The 21,193-nt window shown below is 32.7% G+C and overlaps 1 protein-coding gene across 6 annotated transcripts in view; it reads right to left on the reverse strand.

Annotated features, from left to right (window-relative positions):
• Positions 1–247: 247 nt before the first annotated feature.
• Positions 248–21,193, reverse strand: part of LOC123700697 (glutamate-gated chloride channel) — a 30,740-nt gene continuing 9,794 nt past the window's right edge. For 2 of the 6 annotated variants that reach the window (XM_045647996.1, XM_045647995.1), the window contains exons 4-11: positions 19,242–19,312; positions 13,215–13,284; positions 12,148–12,384; positions 10,992–11,126; positions 10,498–10,650; positions 9,729–10,003; positions 8,100–8,278; positions 248–7,578 (exon numbers count right to left, since the gene is read on the reverse strand). In XM_045647996.1, the coding sequence (XP_045503952.1) occupies positions 7,539–7,578; positions 8,100–8,278; positions 9,729–10,003; positions 10,498–10,650; positions 10,992–11,126; positions 12,148–12,384; positions 13,215–13,284; positions 19,242–19,312 (1,160 nt within the window). In that variant the 3' untranslated portion in view covers positions 248–7,538. Of the gene's footprint in view, positions 7,579–8,099; positions 8,279–9,728; positions 10,004–10,497; positions 10,651–10,991; positions 11,127–12,147; positions 12,385–13,214; positions 13,285–19,241; positions 19,313–19,773; positions 19,842–21,193 lie in introns of all 6 variants that reach the window. The other 4 variants (XM_045647998.1, XM_045648000.1, XM_045647997.1 and 1 more) reach the window with 4 other exon arrangements.

Genomic DNA, 21,193 nt, shown 5'->3' on the forward strand with positions numbered 1-21,193 from the left:
CCCGTGGTACCTACGTGTTTAAACTATCCTATCTCTCAAGTTGGATCGAACTGCACATGGTGTGCGAATTTTATTATAATCGGTTAAGTGGTTTAGGAGTCCATTGAAGACAAACATTGTGACACGAGATTTATATATATTAAGATATTAATATTAGTAAAGATAGATTTAAATTATTATCAAAATAACTACATTGGTAAAAACGATAGCGAAACATATTGGGTATTTTATGAAATAAAACATCAAAGACATAGTATAATTTTATTAAAAGTCCTTCCATCAATTTCTTATTACAACAGTCCATTTAAACATAGCTAAATGATTAGGGATGAAATAGTAAATCTAGAGTGCTTAAATTTTCCTATTATAGCAGAAACATTGTGAAATGGCAACACTTAATATAAATGGTAGATTTTATTTAATTTTCATAAATTCACAGTAAATAATTGTCGCCTGTTAAAAAGATATGTGAGATGGATTTTTACAAATGACTAATTGACATTATTTTTTTTCAGATCCCCGACGACAATGGCCGAACGTAAACTACCAAAAAAAATTTATGTTGCCAGTATATTGTTTGATTTTATTTTCATGGAAGTATTGGTGATGTAGAAACTTTATTTTATCTAGCTTCATCACAGCCCAAGAATCTATAATAGGGACATATGTAATAATATCTAAAACAATGAAATCTGTAATGCATTTTAAAATCTACGAAAAGCTATGGTTGATTTTATTCATGTCATTTAATCGCACTATTTATTTAATCTAAATATTATTTTGGAGTTATTAATTGAATTGTTTTTGTGTGTCAGATAATCGTGCATAAGATAATGTTGGTGCATTTGTGTCATTCCATCGCTTGTTCGTATTTTTAATACATTTTTGAAGTAAATATTCTAAACTACAAAATATGAATCTGGATAACAACCCAAATACAGAGAACCAAAGGACGGAGATAAAATGAGCAAGATTTAAAATCAATATGACTGTTACTTGATGGATAATATGTTATGTTTACAATACGACGTAGTTGAATAGATATTGAAAACAGCTACCTACATTGAGACATGTAGATTGTAGATTAAAATATATGAGCATCGCAGCATTTTGTTTCATTTATTCCTTATAATTATTAAGTATTACACTCACATTTTAATTTGTTACATTAAAATCAAATTAATCGTGAAATATACAGAATAAATAATTATCCGAAAATATTACAATTTGCTTATAAAACTAATGCCAGTTTCTATACTACCTAGTTACCTACTACATTTTTTATTAGGAAATATGGATATATCCACGTTGTATGTAAAATATTCGAAATGTGATAATGGAAGAGCTGCAAGACATTAACTAACGAGACCACCATAACCATACAATCATACATGTTCTAATATGTTGCATACAACGTGAACATTGTACAATAATTATCTCTATTTATAGTGCATAAATTCTACACTTTTCTTATTTATTATTATTTACAATAATTATATTCTAATTACAAATTTTTGGTTCGCCTGCTCTTTGGTTTCTCCGCGGTTTCCCGCCACGTGTTAACGTGAAAGAGATGAATTATTTACACATAATTAAATAAAAATTGTAACTCAATCATTTATTTCTATATATGAACTTATTTATTACGCTGATCCGTTCACACGCTGACACCTTAAAAATTTACTATAAACTAAACTTCATCAGACATTTTACATGAGCCATCTCAGGATTCCATATAATAATTTATTTTGAATTGTTTCTGTCAAATTTTCGTGTAAAGAAAACATTTATTTTGGTCAGTGTATTGTTTTGATATTCACTTTAATAGGTTCTAATGTCGAATCTGCTTTAAAATACACTGCACTATAATCAGTATGTGTTTGTACTTATCATATGGTTTCAAGAGACTTAAAATGTCTGAGAATAGTATAAATTTTAGACACCCTTATACAATACTGAGTCACTACAATACGGTTGTACGTAGTGTTCAATTAATAAATCCAATTGCATGATTGGAATTATTAATTGTTAAATAAGTACACTTAGAATCATGTAGAACATGATTCCAAGCGTACCTATGTACATTCTCAAGGCATACACAAACAAGGTCTTACCCTAATCTAAGGAAGTCTGTAGTAGGTATGTAAATGTCTATTATTTTGCAAAGTTAGAAACGGATTAGGAAATGAATAAAATTGAATTTTAGCAAATTATACCGAACGGAGGTATCACGAAGTAATATTGGTAAAAAAAAATATTTAATATAGAACATAACGCCTCCCCAAAAGCAACTTGGTAGATATGGCAACCTTTACACTGGTTTTCGTTCTCGCCTTTGCCTGTGGTTTACCACAGACAAATAGTTTAACGAAAAACCTAAATTAAAAGTAAATAAAATGCACACTCTAACTTTTTACAACCGAGAAGCGTTTTATGGATACCATACCAGACATAGTATCTTTTGGGGGAGTAAAACGATTTTGAATATTTTATTAAAGTTTCCGTTTCCAACTAGGCAACGCTTAAAATAACTTAACTATATCTACATTTATGTTAAGGATATTTGTACTTGTACGACTAATCCGAAAACCTTCTTAATACTTTTACCAATGTATATTTATCACTTTGAAAATAAAAGAAAAACACAATCGAAGGCTATTCACAATCTTAGAACCGGTAAGATAAGATTAAAAAATATCACAATTCTTAAATATAAAGGCACTTTATCATAACATATAAATTAAAGGATGAAACTGAATGAACAGAAACTTGAAATTTGAAGAAAATAAAGAACACAAAGAAAGAAAGTGACAAATATACTACGTTGCGTCCCGCGTGTTAGATCATGCCAAGATGGCGCCCCTGGATTTTGGTATCTTTCAACAGGGGGGTGGTAGCTTGCCATGCGGGTCCCACGACCCTCCCACCGTCGGATTTAGTCGCCTCTTACGACACCCATCTAGTCCGACTGGGATTGGGGATTGTATTCTACTCCGCCCCAATACGGAGACTTACAATAAAAATATCTAGATACTATCATCAATTTAATATTCTATCCCTACTTTGACTTGTCAAGCAAAATCCTCTGCTGTGACGTCACTAATCGTTATAACTAATTTGTGACACGCGGCCGCCTTATTTCTCGATTTACAAAAAGAGAATATCTAGACTCATCCATTCTAAACTCAATCACTCCGTCTCCTTCATTATATTTACATGGAGGTTCTTCAGCATTCACACAAACTACGTTATCTAATCCGATTCTGTGTGCACACGGTTCTTATAATTTACATAATCCTAATTTAGGTATTTGAGAGATTTTCATTCACATCAAATATTAAAATCCAAAATAAAACGCCGATATTCCACGTGTCTATAATTAAATATACATAATATTTGTTTATTATTTCAATTCTATTTATGGCTACGTTTATCGTAGACGGTGCTACGTAAGTGCTACGAATGAAATAGTAACTCTATAAATCAATTAGAATTTACCGAATACCTATAAAGTTTTTAGGAAATAATTTAACAACCAAAAAAATAATTTTATCCCTACAATGTTTTGTTTGATACAATGAGTAATATATAAGTACTTAATTAATCTACTCGATTGGCGGCATGTCGTCCGGTTTTAATACAATATATTTTTTAACAGTTGGCAGGACCATGTAGCCTGAATTTAGCAGTTGGTATTAATAATATATAGTATTAAGAGACAAGCAAATTACTGCTACATTGATACTACTAAAGTAGTATTTTGCTTACCTAATTTGTGACTTAGTTTAACGGGCAGTGAATACATTTTCCTATATTTAAACCATTAACTTGAAGTAATAAGAAACTGTCATTAGTTTATTTATTTGTTTATACAAAATACAACGTGAACATCGCATAATTAAATTAAATAAGGTTCTTTTTTTAACCAACTTCAAAAAAAAGGAGGAGATTATCAATTCGGCCGGTATGTTTTTAATTCAGAATATACCTTGTAACATTAATTAAATAAAAAGGTCAAAACATGTCATAAATGCAACCAAATGCTACGATGCGTTAATTTAAGATAACAGTAAGTATATTATATATACATAGTGACAGTGATCGAGTGAAATGTCAATATTAGCTTACATTTAATATTTTATAAGTATCTGTACACTGAGCGACACAGGTGTAAAGTCTCATATATACAATCCTTCCTACATGCAAAAATATTAGCTTTTCAAATATTGAGAAGGTTGTAGCTTCCGTTGAATCGTAGTCAACTTAACTGTTTCATTTGAAAAGTTAATATTTTTGTCATTCACAATTATTAAGTCTAGATACGCTACTTTAAATTTTTATTTTATAAATTCCTTTAGTCTCATCAGAGATTTTTTATACATGATACCTAATGACCTAACTATAATCTAATTCTAACATTTATAGTCTTACTTGTATACTATGTTGATTATTTTGAGCTAATTGTTATAACTAAGATGCAACCAGCAAAAGTTGTGGCAATTCACAATGATAAGACTTAAACAACTACTGATCTAATTGTATTAAAATATGATAGTTTAAGACGTAAAATACTGTTGGTTATAATTGTTATACTATATAATAATATCTAGACTATCTAAAAGGTACCTAAACTAGAATGAAAAAATCCTTTTAAATACACCAAGAACGTACATAGAAAGTAATATATGTGCGTTTGTTATTTACATAATCGGTTTTCTACACTTGGACAATTTTCCTACGTATTTGTTATATACTTTCATATGACGGGAGGCTTCTTGAGCGTATACAAAGGATTTTTCCAGTGTGTTTCGTATCTATATGTTATGTGATGATATTACTAAGTATATACCATTTATTGTACTTTACATCTGCCCAATTACATTACGCCGAGGTTTAGTAAAAATATCAAAAAATCTTAAAAAAACAAACATCGGCTTCCCTTAACTTATGTGTTAGTGTTCTTTAATTCGTCTATCGTTTAATATATTCCAACTTATAGTGTGCATGAATGAACAAAGCATTAATAGTTAATAATATCATTCAATATATAATTTATAAGAGTTAGTCACAGCCAAAATAGAAACGCATGAAATGTAGGATGAGATGAGCTCTTGAGAGATCAAAATATACATACACAATGAATATTTTAAATATATATATATTGATTAAAATCAAATTATGTTAATAAGGATTCTTGGCTTATAATACAACGGCGATTTTATTTGACAATTCGACGAACTATTTTATACCAAAAGCATTTATGCTATTCCAAATAAATTACATTCTAGGCAGTCATTGGACTGTTCTAAATACAGCCTTCACTAGTGTATTTTAATTTTTATAACATGTAATCCATGGCTGCATAATATATCTATATCATTTATAAATTACTTAATGTTAAATTATTAAATACTGATCTTCATATTAATATCTTTATTATTTATATTTCTAGTAGAAGATTACCTCTCTGTCGATTAAGCGACTTATTAGATTAGAATATGATGGTAAAATCGATTTTAAGAATCGTGCATGAAAAATCGGGAAAGTCCTATTCGAAAATCTTGTCGAGATCCGATTGAACACTCGGAACCAAATTAATCGATGTTTTGACAATTTGAGCATCGATTATTTTGATCGAGTTTAATGTATGGCCGATGAAGTAATTTGCGAATGGCAATTATTTTAGTTTTTCTGGGTGCGTGGCTACGTATGGATGCAAATGGATGTGTTGATAATGTGCATGTTACTAATTTATAATGAAATGATGTGAAAAGCTATGGAAAAAAAATAACATGGCATTGACAAAGAATATCTTAATATACACTGTCTCTTTTTCCCTTGTTTAAACTAAACAAGTGTTTATGATGTAGGTATCACTCATGCAAAAGGATAAATTGATAAGTCCTTTTTTATGCATCGTATATGTTTAGTTAGAGACAAGAGAAAAAAGGGTACATTACATTAAAAAAAAAAATATTAACATAAGAACGCAATTCCTTTGTAGACACTAGGTTATCGGATGTAAACCGGTAAATAGATGAGTCTGCTGGCCATTACCTAGTCCGCTAAAAAGGTTGTTGTTTCACAGAAATATCATAAAGGAATTGCGTTGCACATAAATATATAATAACGAATAGGTAGAGAACAAATCAGATTGACGCGATGTTATCAGAATTAAAAAACAATGTAAGGAAAAATACAATTTTCAACAAATTAGAAACAAAATTAAGAAATATCTGCGAATTAATAATAAATAAAAATAACCAAAAAATGAAATATATTTTATTACGAATGAAAATAAAAAACAAAACTTTATTTGTAAGAAAGTATACAAATTCAAAAGGAACCGCATCGCGTGCTGAATCGCAAATCATTAAACACATTTATATACGAAACGATTAAACTAAACAACCAATCAAAACAACCCATATACAATTGCAGCAAAAACAACAATCAAAACAACATTAGCACAGTAAACAGATACGAACAGTAGCGTTACTCGCTTCAAAACGTTTGAAACTCACACACACAAACAAACGCATTGACGAGTTGAGCTGAGTTCATAACCCAGTTTCGTTGATACGTTTGTATGCGTGATTGAACGTGTTCTTGGTATTTTCCGTACTACACCTACCATGAGTTCACAGTTGTACTTGCTAGTGACTGCGTAAAAATATTGTATCGATATTGACTACAGCACCTCTAGCGATAACTTAGAAAACTAATTTCGGTCGGTTAGTAATCTATCGAAATAGTAATTTCGGTAGTCTGAGCCTTAAAAACCAAGCGAAATAGTCTTGAATGCATCGCTATCGAATGCAGTAAGCGTTTCGAATACTGACTCCTTAGAATACATATATTAACTGACGTACAGCGTTATGTGAGAACAAACTAGCAGTATGCCGCTTCTATCTCAGGTTATATGTAGGTATCCTAAGACTAACTTATGGAAGACTTTCTATCGCAGTTTACTCGCTATCGAATGCAGTAAAACTTTCTACTAACACATGGCGAGGATATTGCTGCCATTGCTAACTCATGTTAGTACTGTAAACGTAAGATTCGAACTCATGGCTATGGTATTGCTATCTGTTCGTTGCTAACTCATGGCTAGAGTATTGCCGTCCCTTCATTGCTAATGGTAATGTTCGTTGCTCACGGTACTGTTCGTTGCTAACGGTACTGTTCGTTGCTAACGGTACTGTGCATTGCTAACGGTGCTGTTCGTTGCTAACGGTACTGTTCATTGCTAACGGTACTGTTCATTGCTAACGGTACTGTTCGTTACTAACGGTACTGTTCGTTGCTAACGGTACTGTTCGTATCCATTACATGTACTCATGTAACATCTGTTCGTATGTATGACGTAGTGTAGCAACAGAACCCATCTATATCCTCGCGTGGGGCGCGGCGCGGCGGCGCGGCGGCGGGGGCGCGCGCAGGCACAGCGCGTACACCGCGGCGAACACGGCGTACGGCGACAGCACCGCGCCCGCCAGCTGCGCCGCCTGCCCCGCGCCCCCACCCGACCGCGAGAATCACTTTTGTTCCTCCTCGTCGCGGAATAGGTACGTCGACCTGTCGAGGGACGACAGGTTAATAAAGCACTATACATATTGGCCATAAATGGGCAATATCACATCATATCATAAGCAACTTCACCGTTTGACCATAAATGGATACTGTGTATAGTGCAGACATTGGCGTACTATAAACAATTAGACTCGTTCAAAAATTGTCCGAAGAAAAACTCTATTAGATAGAGTTTTCTAATGACCGATTTAATAACTGTTAACTGATCATTACTGCTACGAAAAAAGTGTTAATTTCGCTCGAATTGACGACCTTTCAGTCGATGTTTGTATGTCTAGTTGTTTATAATATGTAGTTGGTCAAACATTTAGGCATGAAATATATTATGTCCAGAAGAGTTAATGTCTTTTGATTTTGAACTAGTATTACAACTTGTTTTTATCTCAAAACTTTAATTTCCTAAAAATGTGTCTGAACGTTTGATATTGAAAGAAAACTATTTCATTACAAGTAGGATATATTTATAATTAATGGAAAATCTAACAATTAATCGCAAGTAAACTCACCAGTAAGCCAAGTTGAAGAGCGCGAACACGAGCGGGAACGTGATGCGCGAGATGACATCTATCCGCTTGGAGCGCGTCGGGAACTTGGACATCCAGATCCTGCAGCAGTTCTTCTTGGGCGGGCTCATGTGGATCTCGCACTGCCGCATCTTGTCGGAGGCGCCGCGCATCAGCGGTTTCTGTCAGTTGCAGACCGTCAGGCGGGACGGACACACGCCACTGCCAGCGCGCTTGCTGACGCTCTTTCCGTGGGCTCGACCATTGATCGCGAGAATAGCTCTTGTTATACCCCCCTAAACTACCAGTCTACACTTCCTCTTTTAGGTATTATACAATCAAAAGCCTTCGAACTTGTTTTCATCCCTTCTTGTTATTCCCTCTAACTGCTAGCGTTTCTCTGATTAGCCAAAAAAACTGTGTAATACTCTTTAATCCCTCTTTAGTGATATTTTATAGGATTTAGGCTACACAGCAACATCTGTCTTTTTCTATTTCCACTGCAAGCAAGGCTCGATTTAAAGCCGATGCCCGGTCTGTTTGCTGGTTGGATGATATAATAAGTTCTTGTCGCTTTTCAAATTAGACATTGGGCATTTAAAAAACAGATACACACCTTGTTCTAACATTTGATTAACTCTTATAATTTTTTATGACAGTCTAAAGGCCCTCCCAGTTTTGAGCTCCTCGTGATCAATGGACGATCCCTTTGGTATTGAGAAGAATAGCCAATTCGATGTTTTTGTATTTGATTTTAATTTCAAAATGTTCAAAGTAACTTTATATGTAGTTACAATTGAAATAACAATGACTTTATAGAACATTTGTATATATTTAGGATTTAGATCATAGAGTTTATGAAATGTGTTTGTAATTTTGAAAAATTCCCTATTTGTGATTTTGTGTGTACCATTTTTCATATAACATCGATCTATTATTACATAAAACAATACGTTCAGTAGAATCTATCCAAAACATTCGATGCATTCAATAAAATAAATTGTATTGAACATCAATACATTTAGTACACTAGTTGACAAACTCAAAAATTAACTACAACAATCTCAATCCTGCCAAAAGTATCATAAAGTAACTGAAATTTCCAAAATGTTCCCATAATCTTACTATTTACCAAGTCAAAGCTATCTACTCGTCTACATTCCCATACTATTTCTTCTAAATACCAAATAAAGAAAGAAGCATCTAAATACTGGTGGGGTCGAACAGGTTAAAAGTGACTTTTCAGGACATATTAAATTATTAAGTGGATACCAATAAAGATTATCTAGCATGATTACTTCTGACATTCATATAAATGTTTTTATGTTAAAGCTTCAAGATTAAGAGCGTTTAGCTACTATTATATATTCTGTGACTTAGGCAAAATTAACGATGTCAAATTTTTGTACTGACTCAAAATTTATCAAACCATGCAAAAACAAAGGACCATTTACTACAACGTATAAAAACTCAAAGTCCCAAGGGCAACAAACTTCGGATATTATTATTTCAATTACAAAAACAATTCCTAACACACATTAAAAAAAACCTTTACTGTAACCACTTAAAAATTGAATACGCAACAACCAAAATTAACCTGCGACCCCACAACCAAATCGCCTACGAGCTCACCATAGCGAACGTAGTATTACTGTCCGTGTCCAACAAATCAGACGCGGCATCCATACTCGCGGCAGCTTCCATCTCCCGTCTCGTTTTCTTCATATTCTCCCGGTGCATGTCAGAGCGGGACGCATAGTTCACGAGCGCGAACTCGAGCAGCGCACCGAACACGAATGTTAGACACACGCCCGTCCAGACGTCGATCGCTTTTGTGTAGGATACGGGTGGTAGAGACGCGTTTATACCGGACGATTGAGTCGCCATGGTTAGGAGTGTTGTTACTCCTGGAAATTTTGAAAGTTATTTATTAGAAAGTTCTCTTCTCTTCTTTCCCTCTTTGTTCATGTTCTCAGTCGCAATTTAGTGAGTAGATAGTATTGCCCTTAACCTTATTTTTGTTAATCAGTTCAGTTGTTTAAAATGTTGTTACTAAGGAAATTGTATGGAACAATCACTCACGTAGTTGTTTAGAACTAGATACAAATTACGGTTAATATCGTGAAAAGCAAAACTCTATTTATGGAACAATCATTGACGTAAAATTAGACTCACAATTATGTACGTTGAAAAATTGTGAAAAGCAAGACTACCTACGCTTGTATCATTTCTATTGAGCGATACAATAGGCATTAAACATAACTACCGCGAAATAAGGTTTTTTATACAACCTAGCTCGGAGAAATTTTGTACGAGCGCATGTTGCAATCCCAGTAATATTATCCCACATAAAACATTACGTTACAACTATACATACAAACAGACATACAGAAATACATACCCAATGAAACTCTAGCAGGAACGGCTCCCTGGTCCAGCCAGAAAGAAACCCAGGACACAATGACAAGCATGCAGCAGGGGATGTAGATCTGGATGAGGTAGTAACTGAACTCTCTCTTGAACAAGAGGTCCACTTTCAGGCAACTGTATTCACCTGTAGAGAGGGTATAGTTAATGATATTGAAGTAATATGTGGTATTTCGTTGGTCTAAATTAATTGGAAGAAAATTTGGTTGCCTGAAAAATTTTTATTTTCTACTGAAATTAATTCTGCTGATATAACATGATAAAATATAGATACGAAAACGTTCAAAAGTTCAAAAGTTAATTATTACTCTAACTTTAATAAAAACGCAGTTTTTCATGTTCGATATTATTAAAAAAAGAACGCAAACAATTTTTAAAAAACAAAAATACCTTATTTGTAAACGTAACAACTATGTAAAATTAGGAAATCTAATCCTAAATCTTCACACAGTTTGAAGAGAAAATTACCTGTATTAGTCTTGCTGTTACAGTAATCAGTTAAAAACTTCTCGAGGGTAAAGCGAGGCAGATGTAGGTTCTTCACAACCTGGACTGGGTCACCTTCCTTCCACAGGAACACGAGGTCGTCAGTCGTCCACCCATCTATTGGGATAAATTAATTTTGTTGCAATAACAATAATGTTATTATTTGGTACATTATAAGCATTACCAGATAAGTCAATTATTAGAATTATAGAGAGAATTCCAGATTCTTTAATATGTGTGCTGTTGAAAAAATATTGTCAATATCACATTGAAAATAGAACAAACAATATTTATTAGATCATGCGAAGTAACGGAAAGAAAATATAGTTGTCTTGGTATATTGTCGTATAGAAGTTACCTAAACCGCGTTTTTTAATATATTATGTATAGATAGTGCACTAAAGCTTTATTTTGTACTATGTATGTATTTTCTTTAACAATGCGATTTCTTTTAGCGACTATAAATTTTTTATACCACGCAGATAAGAGTTCTAGACACAATTTATACACTATTTTGACATTTTAAAGCTCGTCTAATTACATACATCTACTCCGCCACCTACACTAAAATAACGTTGTTTTAGCTACAACAATTTCGTGCTCAAATTGCAGCTAACAATGTGTCTACGTCTAGCCGTCAACAGGAACGTTTATTTTTACGAAAATACCCAAGGCAAGCGGCTGTTTACTTAAACCAAATGTTAAATATTGGCGATTAAACTGCTCATTTTTTCAAGTCAATTATAACCGACATTGTTTTGTAATTGATTTTCCATTATTATTTCCACACAAGTAAAAACAAAATTGAATTGATTTTTTTTATATTATTATACGTATCTATTGATGAAATTGTATTTGGCTATTAGATATTGTTCAAACAGTAGGTAGTATACATCTCAATAATAGTAACTCGCATCATAAAAATAAGCTAATTTTGATACAAGGGTATAGAAATTATATCCTTAAACATAGTCTCATCACCCCGATACAGCTCGAAAATTAGCGTGCTGCAAGTCTGCAACTAGTCAGGCGGGCAAAAACTAAAAAACGATGAAGATGATTAAATTTTATATGTTTTTATTACTAGTATTGTACAATAAGTGTCATAAATAAATAAATAAATGATCTAAATACTCACAACTAGCCATCCTCAAGGAACAGGTCTGTTTATCCAGCGGGTACAACTTCAAGTTCATAGGACAGGACAGAGTCAGGGAGATTCGGATGCTGTATAGCACGTTGCCGTTGGGGAATATCCTGATGTACACGTTCGGCATGATGATGTTGTGGAAGTGGCCTTCCTTCTCGTTGGAGAAGAATAGATCCGGCATCCATACTCGGTTCGCTTCTGTTAGCGTGAGGTATTTCAAGCGACCTGTTGAAAGGGTCAAGGGACCAAGTTAGTTTTGTAACTATGCATTTAATAAGCTGTGTGAAATAAAGAATAAGAAGAATGATGTTACTGGACAATTTAAAAATGTCGCTTTCTTAAGCATTCAGAACTCTACAGTATCGTTTTTTTACATGTAGTCAAGTTTGTATAATTGTAGGTAAATGATTCTTCAGTTGCGTCGGGATTTGGATTACACAACAGATAATTAAGGTGATTCCAAGCAAGATTTGAGCTCACATTTCGACAGTTTCTTGCCTTTCGATAATGATTTGATACGTATAACCTATCAATTAATGTATATAATATGAAATGCAACTGCCCATAAAGAATATTACAGAGAGACTACTTACATAAACATTCTAGCACATTGTTTTGCCCAATACATCTTCTGTTATTAATACATAAATCAAACACCATTAGCTTCAATCTTATAACATCAAAGCTTCTATCGCGAGTATATCAGTGTTAAAATATCTATTAATAACTTCAAACAGATTGTACAATTGAGTGAACTAAAATATACTTCTAAATGATTAATGCACATAAGTCCTGAGTGCTAAGCTTTTTTTACTTCATCTTTCATTTAATGCTAACAAGATAATACACAATGTTCTTAAATTTTAAGTACTTCGTCTAAAATAGTCTGAAAGGGTTGTTTAATTTTATTGAATACGAAAATCTTTGAAATTTACTTATGTAATTCAAAGCAAGCAATTTTAGAGTTCCTGACGTACATAATATTAATAAAAACATTCCAATGTAACGTATTTTGTAACAAACTAATTTGAAATTTATTTTATCCGTTAACTTACCTCCTAAATTGTTAAACTTCAAACGTTCATCCAGCCACTGTTCCCTGAACGTCAATTGAACGGAATATTCCTGTAAACACACAATTTCATTAACTAAAGTTCTCTCAAATTATATATCTTGAGATATAATCACATATGAATTATTATCCTGCTATAGAATGCCAATTGGCACGAAAAACTCTTAAAAGAGTTAGATTTAATTCGAAGAACCTGATGTAATAGATAAAGAATTTAGACAAGAGAACAGTTGATTATATCTCAAATAATTCAAACCTTTACAAGATTGTCTACTAAGCTCTCGGGGATTATTAGGAAGTCTATGTGATTCATTATTGTGCCCGGGGACTATTTATATATGAAAATGTATCTAACTATAGGCACATTTATTTAGTGTAAGATGGTTGTGTCGGTGTAATTAAGTGCATATAATACATCAACATTTACATCACACATATAACATACTATGATGTCGAAGGTAATTTTAAATTGACTCAATAACAAATAATCGATCCCTCGACACCAAAACAGCAAGTCAAATGAATTGTTTTAACGAAAAAAGCTTACATTAAGTTCCTACACGTTTGTCGATTCCGAAACGGTTTAATGGTCTTCAATTACCATGTATTTGCTTTTAAGAGCCAATCGATTCTGTATATTTTTTACCGATAATCGCGTAAAGTTTTAATAATACACGTTTTTGTTTATATCCTTATTTCAGTAGGTACGTAGAATACTCATAGGATTAAATAGGCTATAGAAGTATAGTATGTTTCTGATTTAATCAGGATCATATTCATGTTTTAATGACAATATAGGAACAAAGGTTTTGAAGAGTATCTTATAATACCAATAAAGCCGTTTCAGTAACGACAGGTGCTAGGCAACAAGTGCATCTACATTATACGTGACTTCCTAATTTATAATAAAAACATTGTCTTTAAAAGTTTTGGCGCCAATTCAAGATTAAGTATACAGGCCAAACTTCTTGTTAAAAACTACGTAATCAAGCTAGTGATACAAATAGGAGAAAACTATGAAAAGGTTAGAGACCAAATAATAAAATATAATGTAGATACACCAGAACTGCGCATGCCAAAGAGTGCCGAATTAAAAATATGACAATTATCAGCTCTCGTTGTAGGAAGTGAGGAGTGGGTAAGTAATAAAAATTCGGAGCAATGCTATAGCTATGCCAAGGTATTCTTATTACAGTTGAAAATTAGCTTTTGGAACTTCAAGAATTGTTTGATCACGAAGACAACGGCAAACAGTTATACATTAAAAATTAATAATTATCTCATTAAAAGTTTTATTTAAAAAACTAAATTATAAAGGTGTATTAGATAATGATAATGGTAACAAATAGCAGATTAAATTGACGATAATAGTTATTGTAAAGTTGCAATAACGAAATACCAAACTTAGTACCAAATATTCTACGATCATCTACCAAAATAAATAAAATAAAAAAAATAAAAATAAAAGATCCATCCTACCTGACTGGCTTTTAACAAAAAAGGAAAGTAAAGTGAACAGTTACTATTCTGGTAAAATTATCGCAGTATCAGTTAACTATTTAACCAAACTCAGTATAGAAACTGAAATGAGAATATAGAATGTAATTTTTTTTACGACTATTATAAAAAAATTATATTACATTAGGTAATAGATATAGATATATATACCTAGATATAGATACATAGATCAATTACTATATCACAGATTAAATTACATGGAAGAGGCCTTTTATAACATCGATAATCTTTTATGAACGAATGAAACCCACACAGAGGAATATAATGCTGTAATAACAAGATCATCCAATCTATAAAAAGAAAAAGCCATGTTTCTTCGGAAGTAAAACTGAAGTTAATTGATATTATGATACCCCAATTGACATTGATGGATGAAACTAATATCATGAATGATTACTATGTTGGATCACTGCCAGATCTCGGCTACTATCGGCTCATATGGCGTGGGTCAATAAAAATTTAATGTGTGGACCATATTTACAACAAGCTGCGCTTCGCGGTTTCACCCGCGTGGCTCCGCTCCTGTTGGTCTAAGCGTAATGATATATAAGCCTTTAGCCTTCCTAGATAAATGGGCTATCTAACACCGAAATAATTTTTCAAATCGGCCAATAGTTCCTGTGATTAGCGCATTCAAACAAACAAACTCTTCAGCTTTATAATATGAGTATAGGTAAATAGTATTAGTAAGTTGTAACTTGTACCAATACTAGTAAGTATCTATACTACCTAAGTATACTACCAACGTAATATCCGATCTTCAAAAACGGCACACTAAACGCACACATGATAAGACGTCAAAGTAAGATGGCATGATTCAACTATCGTTATTAGCAAAAAGAGAAGATGTAGCTAATGAGCCACATCGCGACGTGCCACTTCATGATTCCTAATAACTTCCTAATCTACACCTTTTTACTTGTAAATTATAATATTATTTAGCGTACATATTTAGCGTAGGTATATTTTTTTTTTCAGTTGTTGGTTCTATATTTAGTTGATTTTCTAAGGATCTTACGAGGGCTATATTAGAGATGAATACAGGATTATATGGGTATTAGGGCCGAATTAGGGCAGGATCCTAAGTGGGCCTAATTCGGAATCTTTTTAGAAATATATTTGAGTATATTGGGCATTTTCCCAATTAAGTACGATAAAATGAAATTCAAACCAATTACTAAGTGACCCAATTACGAAGGATATAAAATTAGAGACGGAAATTTTAATATTATAAAAGTACTTTTTTATATACGTAATTGAATTATTTTTATTTGACTTGTGATTTAAAGTGGGTCTTAAAGATGAAATAAAAAACATCGAGGATTTGATATTTATTTTTATAGCATTCAAATGCTTTATAAATGAGAAATTTTAATAGAATAGAAAATATAAGCGAGAGACGCAGGTTCGATTTCCGCTACGTGATCGAATTTTGTTCTATTATTTAGAAATTTCTTAACTTTGAGGATTATTATATACGTTTATATGCTAATACATATGTACTTATTACATTATTAAATATTTGATCATAAATAATTGTTAAATATAGCATGTGTTGTCTGTTTGTTTTAGTCTTTTTTTGTTTAATATAACGAAAAAATCAAAACTGCCTAAGGAATCGCTAGCGCGAAAAGGCATACCTACATAGTTTGGAGATAACAAAAAGTAACGAATAAAACATAGGTAAAACTATTCTCAGTTTAACTAGTTCTGTTGTCTTTATTGGATACAATAAAATATACTTCCCTTAATAGCAGTGTTTATGAACAAACTTATACATTAACACACTATTAATGTCTTGTCTGTTATCACCAACGCACTGAATTCACTATAAAGATATTTTTATGAATTTTTCTCGGGATTTTACTATTCTAACGATATTTCAAACGAAACTAAAAATTAAGGGTGACTCTACACTTCTAATCAATCATTAATATTATTTAGTACTAGCGGTCCGCCCCGGCTTCGCCCGTGGTATATATTTATGTTTTCTCTACATAAGAACCATCCTCGTACTTCGAGGAATATAATAAAAAAAGAATTTTCGAAATCGGTTCAGCCGTTCTCGAGTTATGCGCTTACCAACACATTTTGCGATTCATTTTTATATATAAGATTTACATAATTGACCCTTTGATAAATTAAAAAAAGTAATCCTGCCATGGGTCTCTTCTCTGCCGCACTTACATTATAAAGACAAAAATAATTTGGGCCAATATTAATAGTAGCTTCGTCATTGTGCGATTCATAATTATTATACATGTCAAATTATGTCACCAATTTAATGCTAATGTTCTGTTTTGATAAACGACTCTCAGTGGGTGTGGTATTTTGGTACGCACATATTTTTGTGTTACAATGCAATTTGTATAATGTACGGGTGCCTTAATAACTAATTTTAGTAATGTACATAGAGTCGACAGCCACAATAGATCTATTTTATGTTACATAAAAATGGCATAACTACTATGCGCAATGTCACGTCGCGTTGGTCTTAAAATATGCTTTTAATAATTTCTACTAGTTTTCATATAAAAAGTACACTCTTCCTCCATTTATATACTAATATTATAAAGCAGAAGAATTTGTTTGTTTGAACGCGCTAAGCTCAGGAACTACTGGTCCGATTTGAAAAATTCTTTCGGTGTTAGATAGGCCATTTATCGAGGAAGCGGAACAGGAGCGGAGCCACGCGGGTGAAACCGCGGAGCGCAGCTAGTACATACATACTTACTAGTTGTTTGCTAACTCTATATTGTAGAGTACGTTGAGAAAACGTCAAAAGAATGTATTTTGATTGATATTATGTTATAAATTTTTAAAGAATAGAGAAAAAATAGATCACGATAGTTTGTTTTCTATAATAGATGATAAATATAATCTCTATAAGATTGAACGTGAAATTTTACCAGCACAGTTTAATCGTTAAGCTCCACTAGTTGCGTTTGTGAAATTGAAACCAAATGGTATGTCAAAGAAATTTCACTTGCGCGATTTAGAAACAGGGTCACTAGTCACTACATTAATTCTATACTGTTTTATTTCAATAAAATTGAACTCGTGATCTCTTTATATGCAAATTGAAGTGGGATGTAATTTGTTTGGCCAAATACAGCGTGGGTTATAGTGTATATATACAGTATGTTTTATTTTAGGATGGATTATAAGATTTATTTTTGGCTCAATTTAAATATAGATGGGTAAGGTTATAATTAGAACGGTCCAAAATGTAAATGAAAAGATGGCGCGTTTTAACGTTTAATTTTTTGATTGGTTTGTCAATGGATTAATTAATTTTAACAAATTTTATCATAAGTTAAATAAAACACAAAATTTTCAAAACCTTGATAAATAGATTGCTTCATTGCGTCGCGGTCGTCTCTCTTGAAAAGCTATAAGAAACAAAAAACAAAAAAAAAACAAAAAAAAAACAATAAAAAAACAAACAAAAAACAATCGGTATAAAAAAAATCTATGTGTGTATCTTATAAAACAATTGGTATAACTTAGGTATATATAAATATTTTAATTTTAATAAATACTTCAATATGTACACTTCATATATAATACAGTATCCAAAAGCTAATTTTCAAATATCGATATAAATTGAACATGACCATAAAAAACCAAAAATTATTTCTTTATCAAGCAATAATTCGATTTTATATCGATATAGGCCAAGCAAACACCATGCCTGGTATCTATGAAGCGTTACCATAAACTCACCACAGCATTCGTCGAAGGAATGCTTGAGCTGTCGCTCATGCAGGCAGACCGGTACAACTAGAGCTACGGTTTAGTATATCTAGCCTTATGGCGGGGGTCACATATTGCGGTCGGGTGGTCAGCCACCGAAGCGCCAAGGGCGTGTGCGGACGCGGCGGTTAACCCAAACTTTACAACACAAATTCACATGAACAAGACAAAAATCACAGTCAACGTACACGACCAAAATAGTTTTTACGATCATAATCGTTAAATGCATGACAAATAAAGCATGAATGGTAAATAAATAATGAGGTGCGGGCCGCGGGCATCCCCCTGTCTATCGCTTGTGCCAATCTAGTTCACATTAGGTTTACCTACGTGCTCACTTCGACGATTACGGTTCTGAATATTTAACAGCGCTGTGATTGAAAGTAAAACAAAAAATAATCTCCAAAATAAAAGTTGTAAGGTTATATTTACAATGGGAAGTCGTCGAAAGGGGACCGCGGCGCCGCATGTAAGGTAAAACTCAATCCAGAAATTAAAACAAGGATTCAAAATGCAACGGAAAGTTAACTCAAAATAAAGGAAACAAACATAACAAGAACAGACATCCAATTGTTACGACAGCATAACGTAGCAGAGTGCAACTTGACAATGGAGTACCTACAGCCAATTTTATTGAAAGGAAAGCTTCTCATTTGGAAATATGGAATCTTTGCTTTGCGATAAAAGTGGCAGAGGACTCCGATGGGCACTTGAGCCTCAGTGCATCCTCACTCACCATCTTGTAATCATCTATTTTGCTGATAGATCGTAGATACATGTTGACGTGAACAAACGTTGGCGCATCGCCTTAATGACAGAAAAAAAATCATTTAAATAACCTTCAACTGAACTCCACAGAATCGGTGGCTTTCCACAGCCACGATTCTTAATGCTGAGATGATAAAACTCTAATGTAATGATTCTATATGACATCCTATGTCTGTAGCATACCGTAAATGAGCCAGTCTAGATGGAATGTATTAGAAGATCTAGATAAATAAAGTAAAATCACCTGCCGTGACTCTTATGAACCAGCTAACTGTCGATAGTAACGACCGATAACCGCGCGCGAAAAACGATTTTGGTCGTCAACACCAAAGAGGAAAATTAAAAAAATAAAATAAAAAACAAAACTCGATCGGGTAAATCTCTCCTTCGTAAGTTGCGGAGCGAATTGCCCATTCATTTGACTTGTTAAGAAGAATCGAGCAACCGTTTTAAGGAAAATATTTATCTCATAGTGTCTTAAGCTAGTCCTGTCGACTTACCATCGTGACGTCATCGATTTTTGATATACTTCGCACAAATATATTGACGCTCACAACGGCTGGCCCATCTAAGTACCAAGCAAAATATACGGTTGATAATAATATATACAAAATAAATAAAACTAAACCCTAAGGGATTTAATTTGTATCTCGCGACGAACTCGGAGCACGTGTAGTACTCACCTTTAGACCTGAAAAACTTACGAATTCCTTATGCTTATTTATTACCGAATTTGTTAACATGACTGTGAAATAAATAAAAATAAAAATAATGCGAAAACCCTACTTGTTTAAACGAATTATTGTTAAACCTCTGAATTTTATAATACGATGAGCAAATTTGATAATTTAGATATTTGATTTAGGTAAATAATAAAAAGAAAACGAAAAGCGAAAATAAACTTTGAATATGACGGAACTGAAACAAAAATGATAGCTTCATGATTTGAGAACCTAGCATAGAAACGTTCTTAAATAATAAAATTACCTTTAAATAATTTACTTATATAAAATAACCATATACCATACAGCTCTTTAACCTTTGGGTGCATTTTAATCGACCTTAAATTAATAAAAAAAAATTCATACTGAAAACGACGTAATTAAAATAATTGTTATCATTAATCTACACTACACTAGACTTATCTTATCATAGATCACAATTTTAAAATAGCGTGTCAAACTATTGATTTTTATTTGTTCTATTTAAATTGTTCTGGTTAAAATTTATTTTTTATCATTTAACGATATCCATTTAAATTCTAGGACAGCAATTTCATTCAAGTTAAAAGCTCTAATAATAATCTAATCTTTAAATATACCCACGCCCGCACCCATAAAAAAATAAAAAAAAATGTCATAACCACCGGGCCGTAATATGAGCTTTGATTAAACGACTTTCTAGACATAGATATTTTATACTTTAAATGTATGTCTCGGAAGTCGAATAAATTCAAGTTAAAGCAAAGGGATTTGAAATGAAATACGGATTTGACAGTCCCTTACCATTGCGTTAAAAATATCAGCAAAATCATATTTAAAATTGTCTAAAATTTTGATATTCGCTGTGTGATCTTTTTTGACGCCTCCAATAAAACATTTCATAGTAAAATCTGTCCGCTCTTAATCCTTCGTAGCGTATTGTACCCAATATTGTCTAATCACCAGTATATTTAACGTTCTCATGGTAAGGGATAGAATGATACTAACACTTGCTATCTCACTTTATTGCCGTTTTCAAAAAAATTCCAAAATCCATTGACAACAAAGTGAGATTCAAAACTAGTTTACAAAGAGGAACCAGGACATTCCTCACCACCTCGGTTACTAACCATCTTTATGTCGCTTATTGTTGTTATACTTCTGACGAACAGGTTTATATTAACTACTGCAGGTCCATCTGTCGAGATACAAATTCAAA

This window comes from Colias croceus, chromosome 20, assembly GCF_905220415.1.
Source record: "Colias croceus chromosome 20, ilColCroc2.1".
Classification (NCBI taxonomy): domain Eukaryota; kingdom Metazoa; phylum Arthropoda; class Insecta; order Lepidoptera; family Pieridae; genus Colias; species Colias croceus.